At 38.3% G+C, this 19,182-nt stretch overlaps 1 protein-coding gene across 1 annotated transcript in view; it reads left to right on the forward strand.

Annotated features, from left to right (window-relative positions):
- cdh23 (cadherin-related 23) overlaps positions 1–19,182 on the forward strand; it is a 274,516-nt gene that overhangs the window by 161,795 nt on the left and 93,539 nt on the right. The window contains exons 12-13 of the mRNA XM_058795349.1: positions 7,735–7,884; positions 10,407–10,565. Of these exons, the coding sequence (XP_058651332.1) occupies positions 7,735–7,884; positions 10,407–10,565 (309 nt within the window). The remainder of the gene's footprint in view (positions 1–7,734; positions 7,885–10,406; positions 10,566–19,182) is intronic.

The following is a 19,182-nucleotide window of genomic DNA, read 5'->3' on the forward strand; positions in this document are numbered from 1 at the left end:
CAAACCCAGCTTACGAACAAACACATTCTGACAGATGTCCATGGTCTCTTGCATGGTGTCATACACAGACAGGGACCCCATTTAGACTGGAGAAGGGTTTAATTTGCTTTTAGGTGAGATACAGCAGCAAATTATCGGTAAACGGCAGAATTAATCAGAGATAAGTGCAGCACAAGTCAACTTAAGACTGATTCCTGCTTCAAATTATTGGAACAGAGAGTGACAGATAAATAAAGAGGGAGAAAGAGTGGTAAACTAGCAGTCCACTTACTGTATACTGCATACTGCAAGTTTCTTATGCTTACCAAGGCTGCATTAATTTGATCAAAAATGCAGTAAAATGAGTAACATTGCATCTATCAAATGCACCTTATCCAATCAGAATTTCCGTTTCCAGAACTATCTGTTTTATTATTCTGACAGTTGTCATAAATCTATTCAATGCATGCAGAAGATTTTGTACAGTTTACAGTACATACATTATACTGCAGACATAATAATAGTATATTAGTATGCTCTTCTGAACATAACCAGGTGATTTTTAAACAGAAAGTGTGTGAAAATCACCTCTAGTCAGTAACTCAAACATTTTACTGTCCTGTCACTTTTAATTGGCAAATCAAAATTATATCGGTCTCCAATTACTTAACTCCTTCTCTCCAGTCTAAGTCCTTTTACCCTTCAGGGCATGCAGCTCTTTTTCTCCTTTGAGCAGTGGGTGTTTCGTCTTGCACTGGAAATACAACAGCAGCTACATTTGAGAGGCATTTTCAGCTCTCTCAGCACAAGACTTTCAGAGCACACAGTTGAGAGAGATAGTAACTCTTCAGCACAGCGAGGCTCGACTCTGATCCTAATGCAAGATCTTGTGATATAAAACATTATGTGATATAAAAAACATCTCAGTATTTATTTTTTATTATTTGTTTATGTATTTATTATTATTATATTTTATTCATTTATTTACCTTATAGTTAAATTATTTAGTATTTACCTTATAGTAAAATTTCTTACCGTGTTTCTAAACTTTCTCTGTAAGGTTCATCTTCAAACTTTCCTGCTGATGTGTGTGTGACAGGCAGCTTTTATCTTCTCTGTAGTGGTTCAGGCAAATGGACGGGCAATTACGCTTATGGCCAGTGAGTGTTGACATCCCTGCATATTGGATGGCTCTTTAAATAGCCCCCATCAGCTACAATGGCTCTCTAAGCGCTCCAAACAAAAACAAGGGGTTATTTTAACCGCCGATGTAATTCCGTCATCGATCTCGAGCGTCGTCCTCCGTGTCGCCTGCGTTCCGAGGCTTTTAAGAGCACAAACGTGACGAGAGGTTTCTTCGCTCCTGGGATCTTGACAGTTAGTGGTTTTGATTATGGATAGAGACATGTGCTGGATGGTTTGCCTTTACTGTGTGTTGTCATCCCGCTAGAAGCTGACAGGTGGATCTTTATAGCGCACGGTGTTGGGCGATGAACAGCTGGGTTTGTGTGTGGTCAGAACAGAACAGGTTTACATTTGGCTTTGCTGTAATCAGTGTGCACATTATACAGCAACATTCAAGGAGTTCAGCTGTTGTAAAAGAATTTCGGCTTTTTAAAGGAATATTTAATGTCTGCTAAATTATTACATGTAAATATAAAGGTAGTTTTCAGGACATAACAAGCTAAGGTTTGTCTCATGCAATACTAGCTATAGTTTGGCGCCACTACACTCTCAGAAAAAAAGGTACAAAAGCTATTACTGTTATCTTGGCCATAGCCAGGGTTTGAAAATTAGTGAGGTCTGGGGTGTGGTTAAGAATTGTGCAATAACACTAACACTTTAAAGAGAGACAGAAATGTAGATGTTTGTGAAACATGTTTTCTCTGTTTTAGCGGGATGAAAACTGTTGGACTATACCATATTTATTGCATCAGAATTTGTTAATATTTTACTATATGTTAGGGGTGGATATCAGTTGTTTATTAATCATGCAACAATACATATTACTGCTTTCATTAATAATCATTGCTATATAGATGATAATTTTGTCTAGTGGTCTTATGAATGTTTTTAGCATGATGTGTGGAAATATAACTACTGTATTGAATGACATAGCAGAGACTTCTTCATAGTGTTTTCATTCTGTAACCTACTTGTTCTACAGATTTGTGTACTAGTGTTAAATGCTAGTTTTTTGGCAGCGTTGGTAACGTTTCTTAGAGAGAGCCTAATATCATTATATTTTTTGTTTCCCTTACCGAATTTGCTATCCTGTGAGCAATAACCTGTCCATGGGCTTTTTTGTCCACTGTCAGTTTAAGTGCCGGTGATGCAATGTTGCCAGATATTGCTATAAAAACAAATTAAAAAATGAAAAATAAATAAACCAAAATTATTTAAAATCTTTTGCAAAAAAGACAAGATATAGATATTGCGGACCCTAAACTGCAACTTCCCACTTTATTAACTTTCAAGTGTCAAATGAAGTCTAAAACGCTTATAATAACTTGATCTGGCAACACAGAGGCTGCACTCACGCCCTCACTCACAACTCTCTCAAGCCTTGTTCACTCCACCAGTGTCTCGCAGCGATCATTTTCATACTATGAACAGGGCCTAAAACTAACTTTTTGCCACACCAGCCAATGGCCGGTGGCGTGATAAAATTTACCGGCCAAAAATTTTTTTTACCGGCCATGAAACTTTTTTTGCAAAAAACAGGCAGTTATTACTACTACAATGACTAAACATATTTACAATGTTTTTCAATTTTTCCTGCTACTGGTGTCTCTATTAAATGCATTGTCCCTCAATTTTACCTATTAATTTTAGCCATTCAACATTACAGTATAATTTAAAGCCATTATTTTTTTAACATTTAATAGGCTATGAAATATATAACAACTTTTAATTTAAGTGATTTTAAAACAATCTTCACATAAACTATAAATTGTATCTGCATAATTTTATTCGCTTATGTCAGAAACTCTGTTACACTCTGTTTACTCGCCAACGCAGATTTTTACTTGCATTTGGTGCTTGGCGAGTGTTAATTTTAGGCCCTGACTATGAACGTTAAACATCCCTGCAAACTGTCTAAACTGAATTATACATGCAGACACTCATATGAGAAGTTTTAAACAGCAAATTAGTCATTCAGAGAACAAATTTTATTTTTGAATCAAGGTCTGGACCTCGGTGACCTCATGGCTATGGGCCTTGACTTGTATGGTACCTTCTTATACTTTTGTACCTTATTTACCCCTAAAGGGTGCTTTTTTGCACCTTGAAAGTACACATTTGAACCAAAAGCGTAGATAGTAGTATCTAAATGGTACCTTTTGAAAAGGTATCACCCCAGTGACAGCTTTTGTACCTTTTTTCCTGAGAGTGTAGAGTAGTTGTTACTGCATTAGTATGTTTTTTTTTGTCAGTTTTAAGGGTGTTCTAGTTGCTAGGCAGTTGCTGTGGTGTTTTTTTTGTGGTTGCTAGCATGGAAAATTTGATGAGAAATTAATCTTTGTGTCCTCTGTGTTTTCAATGTTTTAAAAGTGCCACATAGTCATATTGTTTACTTCTGTTGCCGGAATGAACCAATGAATCGTTTGCTTGTAGTTGTCTGTGTATATTAAGCCAAGATAGGAGATAGCGTTTTAACAGAAAAAATTACACACATCACCTTAAAAGCTATAAAAGCACTCCAATAGTCCATTACAGCATCTCAGGCAGCGTGTTTTCAAACGGATGATCGTTCAGAGATAATGAGGTGTTATGTCAGCAACTGCAGTCTGCGTCTCTTCATTAGCATTAAGGTTAATGTAGATCAGAATGAAACTGTGGATTAATGATTCTGTCAATCTGCACGACTATCAGCCGGCAGCTAGCTAGTTAGTTTGCACAACAACAAACTTTAACTCTTAAGAAGAATAGTAGAAGTTTGTTGGCTCACATTTGCATTTGTAGCTTTGTGTTTACAATCGTTTGCAGATCATAAAACAAGAAGAATATCTGAACGAATGAATCTCTTGATTATGCTTGTATGTAAGAGTTCGATTGGCACAAACTCTCTTTCTCTCTCCTCATCTGTATAGATTGTCGTTCATTTGGTCGGATTTCCTTCAGCAAGGCCTCCAGCTCCTCATTCTCCTCCTCAATTACAGCGTCCGGCCCGAGGAGCGGCGTGATGGAGGGATTTTCATAACTGAGAGATATAAAAGAAGTGAATGTCTCAGATTAACCTGGAGTGCTGCTTTCTTTAGCAAGGGCTGGTCTTCGGTTATCGTCCTTTATTTCACGCACTCAATCTCTTTCTATTATTTTCTTGTTCGTTCTGTGTGTGTTTTGCTCTGTAAGGAAACACCTCGGGTTAAATGTTTATTGAACTCTGAAACTATTTTCTCTGTCCGGATCAATTCACCACGTTACGGTCACAAACGGCTTCGCCTGCAAATGGAATCTTGCAGGGATGTGTGTGTGTGTGTGTGTGTGTGTGTGTGTGTGTGCGCATTAGCAGTGTTCTTCATTAAGCATAGTGCTTTTATCTGTATATAAAAATATAAGCACTGAACTGTAGGCTAGTTGTCACGCAGGAAGTTGTTTTTGAATGAACTATTTTTTGAGTCAATTTATCACACAAGTTTTCTTTTGTATAATAGTGTATTTATTTATTTTTGGATTTCTAAATTCCCCTGTCATCATATTTTTGCGATAGCTCTTGGATTAAAATACATTTTAGTATTAGGTACTATTATCACATTTATTAATTCAATTAAATTCAATTCAAGTTTATTTGTATAGTGCTTTTCACGATACAAATCGTTGCAAAGCATCTTTACATAAAATGTTATGTTTCTACATTATATTTAGGAGTAGGTTATTAGTGGTGACTATGGCAGAAATGTACAGTAAAAATCATTCAGTTCAACAGTGTCAAACAGTGAACACTATTAACTGCAATGATTATATGTGGCGATTAAACTTTGCGATAGCGATTAAACGTTGCGATTAAGCAAAATTTGTTAGCATCATCTGAGGTCTTCTGGGGCGTTGGTATCATCTCTTCTAATATCATTTCATATTAACTGTTTATTTTATATTATTATGTTTATTTTGTTTGGTTTCTTTTAGTTTAAGCTTTAGTAATATGATTACGTTCTTATTATATGGGTATGTTTTTTATATTTCTATTTAGCTTTAATTTTATATATTTTTTTCACTTTAAGTAATTTTAGTATTTAAACTTATTTTTGCTCTAACTTATTATTTAACTTTTTAAAATTTATTTAATTTTTTTAACGTTTTTCATCTAATATTTGTATTTTATTTTATCAATCTTATTTCAGTTAGCAACAATATTTTAATAGTTTTACTTTAAGTTACCAATTTTAACACTTACAAACAAGTGAACACAATTAAGGCAAGAATCAAATGAATAATGAATATGTGCATTTTAAGGTAAAAAAAATATAATATCCAAATTTAGCTGGAAGCCTGTGAACTATTGTGACAACTTGCCCCATTCGCTTCATCAAACTGTTTGATCAAAAATAGTATAAATGTTTATGGAGTAAAAAGTATGAGAATTAATTATTGTCTCCCGTATTGTTAAGAAAATTACAGTATCTCTCTATTTTGCATCTTGAAATTTTTACGTTTAATCTTTTCGCACAGTTTGTCATTAAACGAAATGACTTTTTTATTTTAACATTCATTTTCATGAGCCAACATAAAATACCATATTATTTATCACAGATATTTATTGAAGCAGGTTGAACTGATCAGCAGCGATGCTCTCTCATACTGATAAGTCACATTGCAATATTCATAATGTTGCTCAATTGTATATGGCCAGCAAAATAAGTGTGAATACATCCTGAATATTCACTAACACATAGACTAGTACACAGGGTTTGTAGGTCTACCATGTTGGTTTGTCAGTGCTTGTGTGTGTGCATGTGAGATCTGATAAGAGAAAAACCCTCAACCCATCTTCTCCTTTTTGTGTGAGAGAGAGAGATTACGACAAAAAAAGAAAGAGAGAAGGAGACTCGAAGAGATGGAGTGATTGTAGAGACCGATAAGTGTGGACTTAGTAGAGATAAGCAGCAAGTCAACACACACAATAATCAATCACAGATTCTTCTCACCATGCTCAACATTATTGCTTTTTGAGTGTGTTTGTGTTCTTGCTTACGTGTGTGTCTGGGTCGGTACGTTTGCTTTGCTTTCCGTCTGAACTATATTCCAGATATTTCTTCTCGACGTAAGTTGTTGTGACAGCTCACACAACTGTGTGTTTTTCAGTCAGCGAATCTCTCCGTCAGTGTAAGTGCCAGCTGCCTCACTCACACTTTAGCATTGTGTTTAATCAGAGTGTGTGATGCAGTGTGTGTACAGTATGAAAATTGCGCTTTCTAAGATAGTGATGAGTCATCATTAAATTTACTTCCTGCCATATGTCCTGTCTTCCCCTCGCCGGCCTCAAGGAAGAGAGAATGGCACTAATGAGGGACTTCCTGTCATCTCTCCATTTGCTCGGGATCTCTCTGTACCTGATACAATGACGAGAGGAAGAAATGATTATTGCAGAACATTTGATTACTTTTTTATGTGAAGTTTGAAGTTTTATTTCGAGTCCGTCCAATAAAATCCCTGTCAAAACACACTCTCACATTTGAGGAAAGGATGAGAGAGGAACTTCTTGCTGGTGTGATGTACAGTACTGTATGCTGGATGCTACATTTTGCTTTTTTTATTAGACTTAATGGAGTTCTCTTGGTTTGTAGGTGTCAAAGTTGTCTTAGATTTTCTCCTCAAATTCCTTTGGAGAAAGGGAAGTAGACACAAATCTGCAGGCCTTAAAAAGGTCAATTAATTTGTGCTTTCACAAATTAAGGTCTTAAATGGTAGCAGAAAGTTTTCTGTTCATAAAATCATTGCAGTAAATGTTGAATACACTAAAAAAATGAATATCTTTCTTCACTTTATTTTTTCTAATACATAACATTCTTAAATCAAGATACATTTATTTGAGATTCAAAATGAACATATATAGTCTTGAACAAAATAAAATTTTATACTTGAAGTTTATGATTCAAACAAGAACAAATGTCAGTCTGGTATTAAAACATGTTTTCCCTTTGAATTAAGTTGACTTTTCTGAACCCATTTGCAGATATTTGTTCTTCACAAAAAACAAGACTTCTTATCTTATGTAATTTTGCTTCTCAAATAAATGTATTGTGATTTAAGAATCTTTAGAACATCACTTTTTTGCAGCTGTGATCAGTTTTTTTTTTTTTTTGTGGTTGGGTGGAAAGCTATTCAAGCCGCAAGCTGCTTTTTTTAGTCAAATTAATTAAAAAGTAATAGAGGAAGTTGAGTTTTCAAACTTTTAAGCATTGCTAATAAGACATTTACATATAGAGATCCTAGTGTTGACGTATTATGTTCCATTCGATTTCTTTACATGGTCTTAAAAAGACTTACATTTAAAAAAAATTAATGTGCATCGTAGCTCAGTACATTTGGATGAGAAATATTTGAGTCAGTTTTGATTGCTGACTTTGACACTATATATACAGTCTGAGATGCTGAGATACTGTATCTTGTGCAATTTCTGATGCTTATAAGGTTCTTTTTCTTTTGAGAAACATTTGAGAAGGAGAATTGTTTGCTGCTTAGCTGTGGACAATAAAATATAAAATAAAGTCAAATAATAATGGTGCAAAATGACTCTGTCTGTCTCTACAGGGGGTGAACAGCATGTTTCAGGTGGTCCTGACAGGGAATAACTCTGAGCACTTCAGCATCTCTCCCACCTCAGTGCAGGGCAGAGCAGACCTCCGCGTGCGCGTGGCCATCCCGCTGGACTACGAAAACATCAGGAGCTACAGCTTTTCTGTGAGTACAGAAAACTCCATTCAAATTTCAGAATTTTCAGAATCATTACTTCAGTCTTCAGTGTCACATCATCCTTCAGAAATTATTCTTATTCTTATATGCCGATGCTCAAGAAATATTTTTTATACCGCAAAATATTTTTGTGGAAAATGCAATACATTGTTTTTTTTTTCAGGATGGAAAAGTTCAAAAGAACAGCATTTGTTTGAAATAGATTTTTTTGTAGCAATGTAAAAGTCTTTTCTGTCACTTTTGATCAATTTAAAGTATTCATTTAAAAAAAACTTACTGACCCCAAACTTTTGAAAATTTGTGTATATTAAGTATATAAGCAAATATGCAGAAGACCTAAATGGCACTTTTATGTGTGTTAAATTTATCCAATTAAATTTTTCTCATTTTAAATACAGTAAATCAGTCTATAAATTCCATGAATTTAGTAATGTATGAAGCTCAAACGGAGTATTTTTACAGATTTATCTAGGTAACACTTTACAATAAGGTGTCATTTATTAACATTATTTAATGTATTAACTAACATGAACAAACAATGAACAATGTGTTTATTACAATATTTATTCATCTTTGTTAATGTTAGTTAATGAAAATACAGTTGTTCATTGTTTATTCATGTTAGTTCACAGTGCATTAACTAACGTTAACAAACACAACTTGTGATTTTAATAATGCATTAGTAAATGCTGAAATTAACGTTAACTAATATTAATAAATGCTGTAGAAGTATTGTTCATTCTTAGTTCATGTTTACTAATGTTGTTAACTAATGAACCTTATTGTAAAGTGTTACCTTTATCTCTAAAATTTAGAATCTCTCATTTAGAATCTGCCCTTATATTGATATTAGCACATACAAATATTCAGATCATTTCAGTCAAGAGTATTTAAAGTCAACATAAATCACGGCCTACACTGTAAAAAAAAAAGAAAGTTGAGCCAACTTAAAATTTTAAGGCAACCAGATTCAGCAGATTTTTGAGTTTTCTCAACTTGTCGTTTTAAGTTTATACAACAAATATTTGAGAATCTCCCACAAAAATAAGTTGAGCAAACAGTGTATTTTTTACATTGTATTTTACATCCATGATATGCATTATGATATTCATCATGATAAAAACATATGAAGTGGGTCTTGATTTTATCAAATGGCAATTGACCCTTCGCTGGGAGTTTGATTGACAGGCGATCTGACCAATCATAACGCCGAATCTGCCATTTCTGTCCGACAAACAAACCAGACAGGAGAGTAGGTTAACATCGGTGGACTTGAACTTGAAAAATGTTCATTCATGTTTATTTCGTGCTATAACTAGCAAAGATGAAGAGATGATTGGTTCATGTGCAGTTTGGATTAAAAATCATTCACAATAAGAACAGGAATTTGCAAGGATGTGCATAGAGTTGATTTTAATTTCAAGTTAGTTTTATAGAATGTGTGTTAAAATCAGTTCTCGGATTCAGGGAGCTGCTTCATCTTCATTATGAGTCACAGTTAACATTACACAATGCATGAACAACAGTAATACTCTCTAATATCTCATGCGCAATGGATCTGTGCCCATTTTAACATTTAGAATACACTGAGAATAGATGAACATGCCAGGGTAGTGTTTTATAGAAAATTAAACCGAGATTTAGAGTGGGGGAAATGAAATACAAATAAATTACTGGCACTTATATAGAGAACAGTGCTGTCATGCTGCTGGAGTTCAGCTGTGTTTCTACAGTTCATTTAGTTCAACTGGCTGAAGCTGCTCCCTGCAGCGATGGACTTACTAGCTGCACTGACAAATGACTGCAATCTGCACCAGTACAAAACACAATCAGAAATGGCTGTAGACCAGTACAGCAGATCCCCTCAAACAAGCACTACCTCGACCAGTTTGTAGCCTTGATTCTTGCAAACATCTGTTCCAGTTCAACTAAATGTAATAACTTCAGTGAACTAATAAGAGATTTGGAAAATTGACTTTTTAGGAAATCTTTCATCTTTCAACAAGCTGTAATAACTTTCTCTGTAATATATGCTCATATCATGTAACAGATTGTATTGGTTATGCATGTTAGTTGCATGTTGTTTTCAAATGCACTCCAAAACAACAGCAAAAAATGTATTTTGCTCATTTGCCCATTTTTTTTTTTCCATCTCAGTTATTGTCAGCAATGAAATACAGCATCGGAGAGATATAAAAGTCTCATAAAAGTGTGATATAAGACAGACACTTTAGATTTAATATATTGGCTCTGTTCTAAAACCTAGTGAGCTACTTTGCCGTCTAGTGCCTTCATAGGTAGCTGCCTACTTAGGGAACATTATACAGCACATAGAACACACAAAGACTATTTAAAATAGTTTTATGTATATGATTTTTTTCAATTAATATTTTTCAGTATTGAATGAAATAACCAGTGCCTTAAAATACATCCAGTGTTATTGTAATGTGATTTTAAAAAAAAAATTATGCTAATGGTAACTGTGGTCATATTGCTGCTTTTCTCTCCAGCTGTATGCCAACGAGTCTCTGTCGGAGCATGTGGGGTTTGCTCGCGTCTTCATCGACCTCATCAACGAGAACGACAACAGGCCGATCTTCAGCCGGCCGCTTTATAACATCAGTTTACCTGAGAGCACCGCTGCTGGAACATCTCTACTGCAGATAAAGGTGAGCACACACACCGATCGCTTCCTCCAGGTGTATTGCACGATCTTGCTCTTAACATTAGTAAAGTAGGGCTCTATGATTCCCACAATATGGAAAATGTGGACGTAATCACAGAATCCAGTAATAAAAATGGAATTTACAGTAAATATTGGAATGTCACGGAATTAAGCAGATTTTGGAATTGCGATTTAGACTAATATCTGAATACAAAAGCTCAAAAAGACTGCTATTTAAATGTCTGTATGTTCTGCTTGTCTCTGTGTGAATGAGTGATGCAGTTTTGTCTACTATACATACTATACATGTCATGGTGTTTTCAGCATTTGCTGTCTCACTATATGAGGACATGATCACATGAACTTCATTTCTGGAGAGTTCACTCCACTATTATTTCACCTTTTCATTTGATAAAAACTCTTGTACACAGAAAACCAAAGGTCTTAACCGCAATCTGTCAAAATAAAAGTTTGGTTAAGCTTGAAGAAATTTTGGCAGATATATATTACTATTGTACTGTGTAGAATGTACTTCTCAAAGTAATTTTTTTTGCAGCACCTCTATTTTGCAGCATTTTGTTCAAATAAAAGGAATTGTTAAAATGCTATTTGATTACATTTTAAAAGATTAATGAAATTGTTACTGTGTTACCTTCATTCGATTACCATTGTTTTTTGATAGTCCAGAAAAAATAAACAGCAATTTTTTTTCTCCGTAGAGTCCTATTATTAAAAAAATAAGTAAATAAATAAAAACAGAATAATTAAATAAAATAAAAAATTTTTTTGTTAAGTGTTTAATAAATTGTTTAATTGTATAAGTTTTCTGATTTCAATTAATTATACACGCTTAAATTACTACAACTTAATTTAACCATTAAAACAAAAAACACAGAATTTGGGGAAAATAGAGAAGAAAATGGAAAAAAATAAAAACGGATTTCTTAGGGCCCTAAAATCTAATATATATATATATATATTTTAAATTTCTAATAAATTGTTGTTCAATTTTAGAAGTTTCATAACTTTAAATAATTGGACATGCTTTTTTATTTCTATAGTTTAACCATTAAAACAAAATCCAGAACAATTAAAATGGAATTTGGGGAAAAAACTATTGCAATTTAGGAAAAAATTTAAACTGTTTTCACATGGCCCTAATGAAGTTTCCCTCTGCATCTCCAGTGGGAAAGCTGTGATGATACATTAGGAGGTTAGGATCCTCATCTACAACTCTCTGACATCCATAAGATTCCCCATCTTTTTACGGTGTCACCGTCATTTATTTGATTTCAGCACACAGACTGTTTCCAGAGTGCTGAAGGTCATCCCACTCCAGGAGAATAAATCACTGTGAACAACCACTTGCAGCTCATAAATTCAGCCTATTATCACTCTCCCTCTGTCACTCTCACTGCTGGACGCTATAGAGATCAATACTGATCGATACACGGCTCGGGCTCTGGATCCAGGTGCTGGACTGGTGTCTGTGCAAGCTATTCCTAATCATAAAAAACTAATTCTAGTTCAGAGCTTCTGTATTGTGAGGAGCAGTGCAAAAATTTGGTTGAAGCTCAAATTCACAGAACAAATCAGAAGTGATGGTGCCATTTGCTGCTTTCAGAACTTTTAAACAAAACTTTCCTGTTTAATATTAAAGGGGTCATATCATGAGTAGTCAAGTTTTCCTTGATCTTTTGAGATCAAAGAGCGTGATGTACTATGAAAACACTCTGTAACTTTCAGAAGTTCCTCTGCAGTCCAAAAGGAGCATTTATTGAAAACGAGCTAGAATGGATTGTTTGTTTAGACATGACAGTTAATCAGAAATTTGGCCCGTTCTTGCTAAGGTAATTTACTGTAATTTGCAAGGTAACTATAGATCCATGTGAGACTTTTTTTGAGTCGTTTTTGTTAGACTTTAAATGTTTTATAATATTATAAGTGGACTTCAATAGGAAAAAAGCATGGTGTGACCAGAATGGAAAACATGACTTTCTTTGCTTATAACTCTATAGGTTAACCAGTCGAAAGCAAGACTGATGCAATTTACATACAAACAGCTTAAAGGTAGTTACAGTAGTTTCATAAAGGGGTCAGAATGAGGGTGAAAAATGTAAATCATGACTTATTCATATGAGATACTTTGACTAACATAAGTAGTTTCAGGGAAAAAAATTAAATGCAATGTCTGTTTTACCTCAAAACTTCTCATGACCTATTGTAAGTAAATAAATAACTATAATTTTAAACTAATTTTCACCATATTATCAATATTGTAATGCAATATTTTTCAGGACATTTCAATATTAGCATAATTTGTAAATATTTCACAATTTAAATAATATATAATTAGTGTTTTTCTCCATTTTAAATTACATTTTTTAATTGTAGTAATTCGGGAAAGAAACATTTAATAATATTTTGAAAATAATGATACAATGCAAAAAAAAAAACATTAATTGATTGATTTGATTTTGGGGTGAGCCATGTACTTGATATGTTCTTGATATTTTTTATTTTTTTGTGGGATTCAGTCATTATGTATATAAGGTTTGAGTTTGGTACGTTATTTTTTTTTTTAAATATGATGTTTGTGGAAACATGTTTAAAAAAAAACATTGCATGTTTTTTTCTGGATTATTTGATGAATATAAAATTTAAACAGCAGCATTTATTTGAAATATTTATATTTTTTTGTTACAATGTGAAAGTCTTTACAGTCACTTTTAATCAACTTATATATAAGTATTCATTTCTTTTTTGTCTTTTTTTTAAATCTTATAAATCCCAAACCTTTGAACATTAATGTATGTATTGTCTAAGTGGAGTGAAGGTGCATCTCTAGTTCTCTCTTCTTCTTCTCCAGCTCTGATGAGACGTTTGTGTGTGGCAGTGGCCTGAGAGACTTTTATGTCGATAAATGCTGTCTGCTCTGTGTCACTGGCTCACTCATGACATGTAACGGTCTGTAAAGTCAATAGAGTGGTAACTTTACCCACAATACCCTGAGGAGAAACTGAAACATGTGGCAGCAGCCTTATATGATTACTCACTGTTCTTTCTTTTTTTCTCTCTATTCTTTCCTGTTTTCTAATATCTCAATACTCTTTTCTTTTCTGCCCATCACCTTTAAACAACTTGTGCTCTCAGATTCTTCACGTTCTTCACCTAAACCTTTAACACTTTGTTTACAGCATTGCAGTCACTGTTGTTTCCTTCAGGAAATGCAGATGTAGTTGTGTCTGTACCTCTTATTTAGTCTCTGAGGCAATTTGAGGGGCTCTGTGTGTATTAAACAGATGTTTGGACTGCTGCTAATGTGCTGCCAGGAACTCACTAAAGCAGTTTATGGAAAGAAAACACACACACACACACACACACACACAAACATCCATATGTTCTAACATATATATTACATATCCGTCAGATACCTGTCAGCTCTGACTCATTGTGATGGATGCGCTTTCTTCTTTTTCCCCCCTTAATTTCAATTGATGTTGCACTTGGTAATTAGTTTTACTGACCAGACCAGTGGTTTTGCTGCTTGAAAGTTTGTGAACCCTTTAGAATTTTCTATATTTTGCATAAATATGACTCAAAACATAATCAGATTTTCGCACAAGTCCTGAAAGTAGACAAAAAGAACCCAGTCAAACAAATGAGACAAAAATATTTGGTAACACAAGGTGTCATAATACAGAGTAATTACCTATTTAAGTACTTAGTAGTAGCCGCTGTACTTACAAGAAATAAAATGTACTTACCATGTAACTAAGTTATGGATCAGCCTGTACTTACAGTTTGTAATTATGTAGATGTAATAGGCAGCTACTGTTCCCTATCAGGATCCCCGGTCAGGGCGGGGCCCAGCATCTTGTTCGGAGCACCAGCGGATGACAGGATGTCGATCGCTGCATCGGAGGGTGACCTAGGCTCTGGAGATGATGATTCGGCTGCGCTGCCTCTGTCAGGAAGAGTGGTGTTGTCCAAGTCAGATCCAGAGCTGACTGCTATGCTTTCCCGGGCCGCTGAGAGCGTCGGGCTGCACTGGAGGCCGCCTCCTTCTCCCGAACGCTCGAGGCTGGACGATTGGTTCCTGGGGGCGCAGGCCGGTCGCCGGCAGCCGCCTCCGGTTCCATCAACAGATGCCTCTGCCATGGGCTGGGGTGCCATGTGCAACGGGCACGCAGCTGCGGGGCTCTGGACAGGGCTCCGACTGCAGTGGCATATCAACTGCCTCGAGTTGCTAGCAGTATGGCTTGCTCTGCGCCGCTTCAAATCGCTGCTACATGACAAGCATGTACTGGTCCGTACGGACAACACTGCGACCGTTGTGTACATCAACCACCAGGGCGGTCTACGCTCCCGTCGCATGTCGCAACTCGCCTGCCATCTCCTCCTTTGGAGTCAGAAGCATCTGAGGTCGCTTTGCGCCGTTCATGTCCCAGGCGAGCTCAATTGTGCAGCCGACGAGCTTTCAAGTCAGCCCGCCCTTCCGGGAGAATGGCAACTCCACCCCGAGACAGTCCAGCTGATTTGGAGACGCTTCGGGGACGCTCAGGTAGACCTGTTTGCCTCCCCAGACACGTCCCACAGCTGTTTTACTCCCTGTCCGAGGTGACCCTCGGCACGGACGCGCTGGCATACAGCTGGCCTCGGGGCCTATGCAAATATGCGTTTCCCCCAGTGAGCCTTCTCGCACAGACACTGTGCAAGGTCAGGGAGGACGAGGAGCAGGTCCTCTTGGTGGCGCCTTACTGGCCCAATCGGACTTGGTTCCCCAAACTGATGCTCCTCGCGACAGCCCCTCCTTGGCAAATTCCTCTGAGGAGGTATCTCCTTTCTCAGAGAGGGGGCACCCTCTGGCACCCGCGTCCAGACTTGTGGAATCTCCACGTGTGGTCCCTGGACGGGACGCGAAGGTTCTATGTGGGCTACGTCCAGCGGTAGTAAACACCATCACTTCAGCTAGAGCCCCGTCTACAAGACACGCTTACAGGCTGAAGTGGAACCTGTTCATCGATTGGTGCTCTTGCCGCCGGGAAGACCCCCGGAGATGCCCGATCAGGGTCGTGCTATCCTTCCTGCAAGATGGGTTGGAGCGAAGGCTGTCTCCCTCCACCCTCAAAGTGTATGTTGCCGCTATTGCCGCACATCACGATGCAGTAGACGGTAAGTCTGTCGGGAAGCACGACTTGGTCATCAGGTTCCTCAGAGGGGCGAGGAGGTTAAATCCTCCGCGCCCTCATCTGGTACCCTCTTGGGATCTCCCCTCGGTCCTGACGGCCTTGAAGGAGGAGCCCTTCGAGCCTCTGCAGTCAGTAGAGCTTAAGTTTCTGTCATTAAAGACAGTGCTCCTCACAGCATTGGCCTCGGTCAAGAGGGTAGGGGACCTGCAGGCATTTTCGGGCGACGATTCGTGCCTAGAATTTGGGCCGGGTAACTCTCACGTCGTCCTGAGACCCCGGCCTGGATATGTGCCCAAAGTTCCTACCACGCCCTTTAGGGATCAGGTGGTGAACTTGCAAGCGCTGCCCTGGGAGGAGGCAGACCCAGCCATTGCTCTGCTCTGTCCCGTCCGCGCCTTGCGCGTTTACGTGGACCGCACGCAGAGCTTCAGGACCTCAGACCTGTCTGCTTCGAAGGACAGCAGAAGGGAAAGGCTGTCTCCAAACAAAGACTCACCCACTGGATAGTGGAGGCTATAGTCTTAGCTTACCAGGCCCGACGCTTGCCGTGCCCCTTCGGAGTAAGAGCACATTCTACGAGAGGTGTTGCCTCTTCCTGGGCATTGGCGCGGGGCGCCTCGATAGCAGACATCTGTAGAGCTGCTGGCTGGGCGACACCTAACACGTTTGCGAGATTCTATAATCTCTGTGTAGAGCCCGTGTCCTCCCGTGTACTCCCCTCAGGTGGCCAGTAACACAGGACCCGCTCGGTGTCAATCACGCTTGCTGCGCCATTCCCCTCTACGGACCGGATACGTGCGCTTTTACTGCTTCTCAGTTCAATTCCCCTTGGCGAACCCTGTTGAAGTTCCTCCCGCACCCTCGGCAGTCAAGCGTGGCGGAGCGCCAGACGCCAGGTCCAGCACTCGTGTGTTTGCCCAAGGTCAGCCCTTGTGCTGGGCTAGGTGCTCGTGTGTAGTGATTCCCCTTTGGGTGATCCCACATGTGTATTTTCCACGGTACGGCTCCCCTCACGGTGATCCCGTGTCTTTCCCTGGCAGAGACCTTCTGCCGTCTCTGCTGTGTATTGATCTCACCCCAGGCTGGCTGAGTCTACCTCAGAGACTTCCATATGTAGTACTGCCTAGGCCAGTCCATATGTGTAATCTCCACATGGTACCTCCTTTAGGCAGGATGTGGCTTCCGTAGCGTTCCCCTACTTGGAGTATGCTTTCCCAGTGTTATCCATATCCACTGTAGGCAACAGCAGTGGCTGTCATCTCTGCCTAAGCCCTGTCCTATCTTCCGTCCCAACTGGTGTGGGGGGACTTGCCGGCTTCCGCAGGGCACTGGAAGGGGTCAGCAATAGTGGCGTTTTCCAAGGGATCCCATTAGTCAGTCACACTGACGTTACGTCGAACGTGACTGACTGATAGGGAACGTCTCGGTTACGTATGTAACCCTCGTTCCCTGAAGGAGGGAACGGAGACGTAACATCCCGTCGCCACAGTTGCTGTACCACCGCTGTACGACCGGGGCACACAGTCTCGGCTCCTCAGCGAAAAACTGATGTGCATTTGCACACGCTCTCCTTTTATACCCACACTGCGGGGCGGGGTGCGCGTGGCGAAACACGCACGCCAACTGTCATTGGCTTGTTTTGTTAACACTCGAAGGTGATTGGGCTCTTGGGCGAGATCCCATTAGTCAGTCACACTGACGTTACGTCTCCGTTCCCTCCTTCAGTGAACGAGGGTTACATACGAACCGAGACGTTACACATATGTAACCATGTGTTTCTGAGGACCTCGGAAAAAGAGTTGATGTTGCTCATCAGGTTTGAAAAGGTTACAAAACCATCTCTAAAGTGTTTGGACTCCACAAATCCACAGTCAGACAGATTGTGTACAAATGGAGGAAATTCAAGATCACTGTTATCTGAAGTGGTCGACCAACAAAGATCATTCCAAAGCAGAACATGTAATAATCTGCGAGGTTGCAAAGTTCCCAGGGTAACTTCTAAGCAACCAAAGGCCTTTCTCACTTTGGCTAATGTTAATGTTCATGAGCCCATTATCAGGAAAACACTGAGCAACCATGGTGTGCATGGCAGAGTTGCAAGAAGAAAACCACTGTTCTCCAAAAAGAAAACTGCTTGCTAAAGATCATGTGGACAAGCCAGAGGACTATTGGAGAAAGGTTTAATGGATGGATGAAACCAAAATAGAACTTATTGGTTTAAATGAGAAGCTATTATGTTCGGAGAAAAGAACACACTGCATTCCGGCTTAAGAATCTTATCTCATCTGTGAAACATGGTGGTGGTAATATCATGGCTTGGGCCTGTTTTGCTGCATCTTGGCCAGGACAGCTTGCCATCATTGATGGAACAATGAATTCTGAATTATAGCAGCAAGTTCTAAAGGAAAACGTCAGGACATCTGTTTAAGAACAGAGTCTCGAGAACGTGGGTCATGCAGCAAGACAACAACCCCAAGCACACAAGTCATTCTACTAAAGAATGGTTAAAGAAGAACAAAGTTAATGTTTTGGACTGGCTGAGTCAAAGTCCAGACCTTAATCCATTTAAAATGTTGTGGAAGGACCTAAGAAATCGGTTCATAGGAGGAAACCCACCAACATCACAGAGTTTAAGTGGTTCTGCACTAAGGAATGGGCTAAAACTCCTACATGTTATTGTGCAGCACTGATCAGCATTTACAAGAAACTTTACCTTCAGTTACTGCAGCAAAAGGGGGTCACACCAGATACTGAAAGCAAAGATTCACATACTTTTGCAATGCACATATATGTAACACTGGATCATTTTTCTCAATAAATAAATGACAAAGAAAATATTTTTCTCTCACTTGTTTGATTCGGTTCTCTTTGTCTACTTTCAGGTTTTATATGAAAATCTGATGATGCTTTGGGTCATATTTATGAAGAAATCTAGAAAATTCTAAAGGGTTCACAAACTTATATATATATATATATATATATATATATATATATATATATACACACATGTATATATATATATATACATACACACACACACACACACACACACACACACACACACACATATATGTATATTCCCCCCCAAAACTTCTTTTTTCTTTATTTCAGACACATTAAGCCGAGTGCTGGAGCAGATCACTCTGTCAGAGCTGATTGTTCTTTAAATGCTGTTTTTAGTCCGTCTTTCAACTTAATCTGTGCCCGGGAACCAGCCCAAAGAGCTTATAGTGTCTGAGTAGCTGGATTGTGGGCTATGAGTGTGTGATAGTGTTTGTAAGACTGCTGGAGACACTTTCTGCCATAACAGAAGAGCTTATACTCCCAAAGATCATATCACTCCACAAATCACTCTCTTTCGCTTTGTGAAAGAGAAATACATACTTCATTAAGATGAAGTATGCAATTTCTATGCTACTAGCACCACCA

This window comes from Onychostoma macrolepis, chromosome 13 (assembly GCF_012432095.1).
Source record: "Onychostoma macrolepis isolate SWU-2019 chromosome 13, ASM1243209v1, whole genome shotgun sequence".
Lineage (NCBI taxonomy): Eukaryota > Metazoa > Chordata > Actinopteri > Cypriniformes > Cyprinidae > Onychostoma > Onychostoma macrolepis.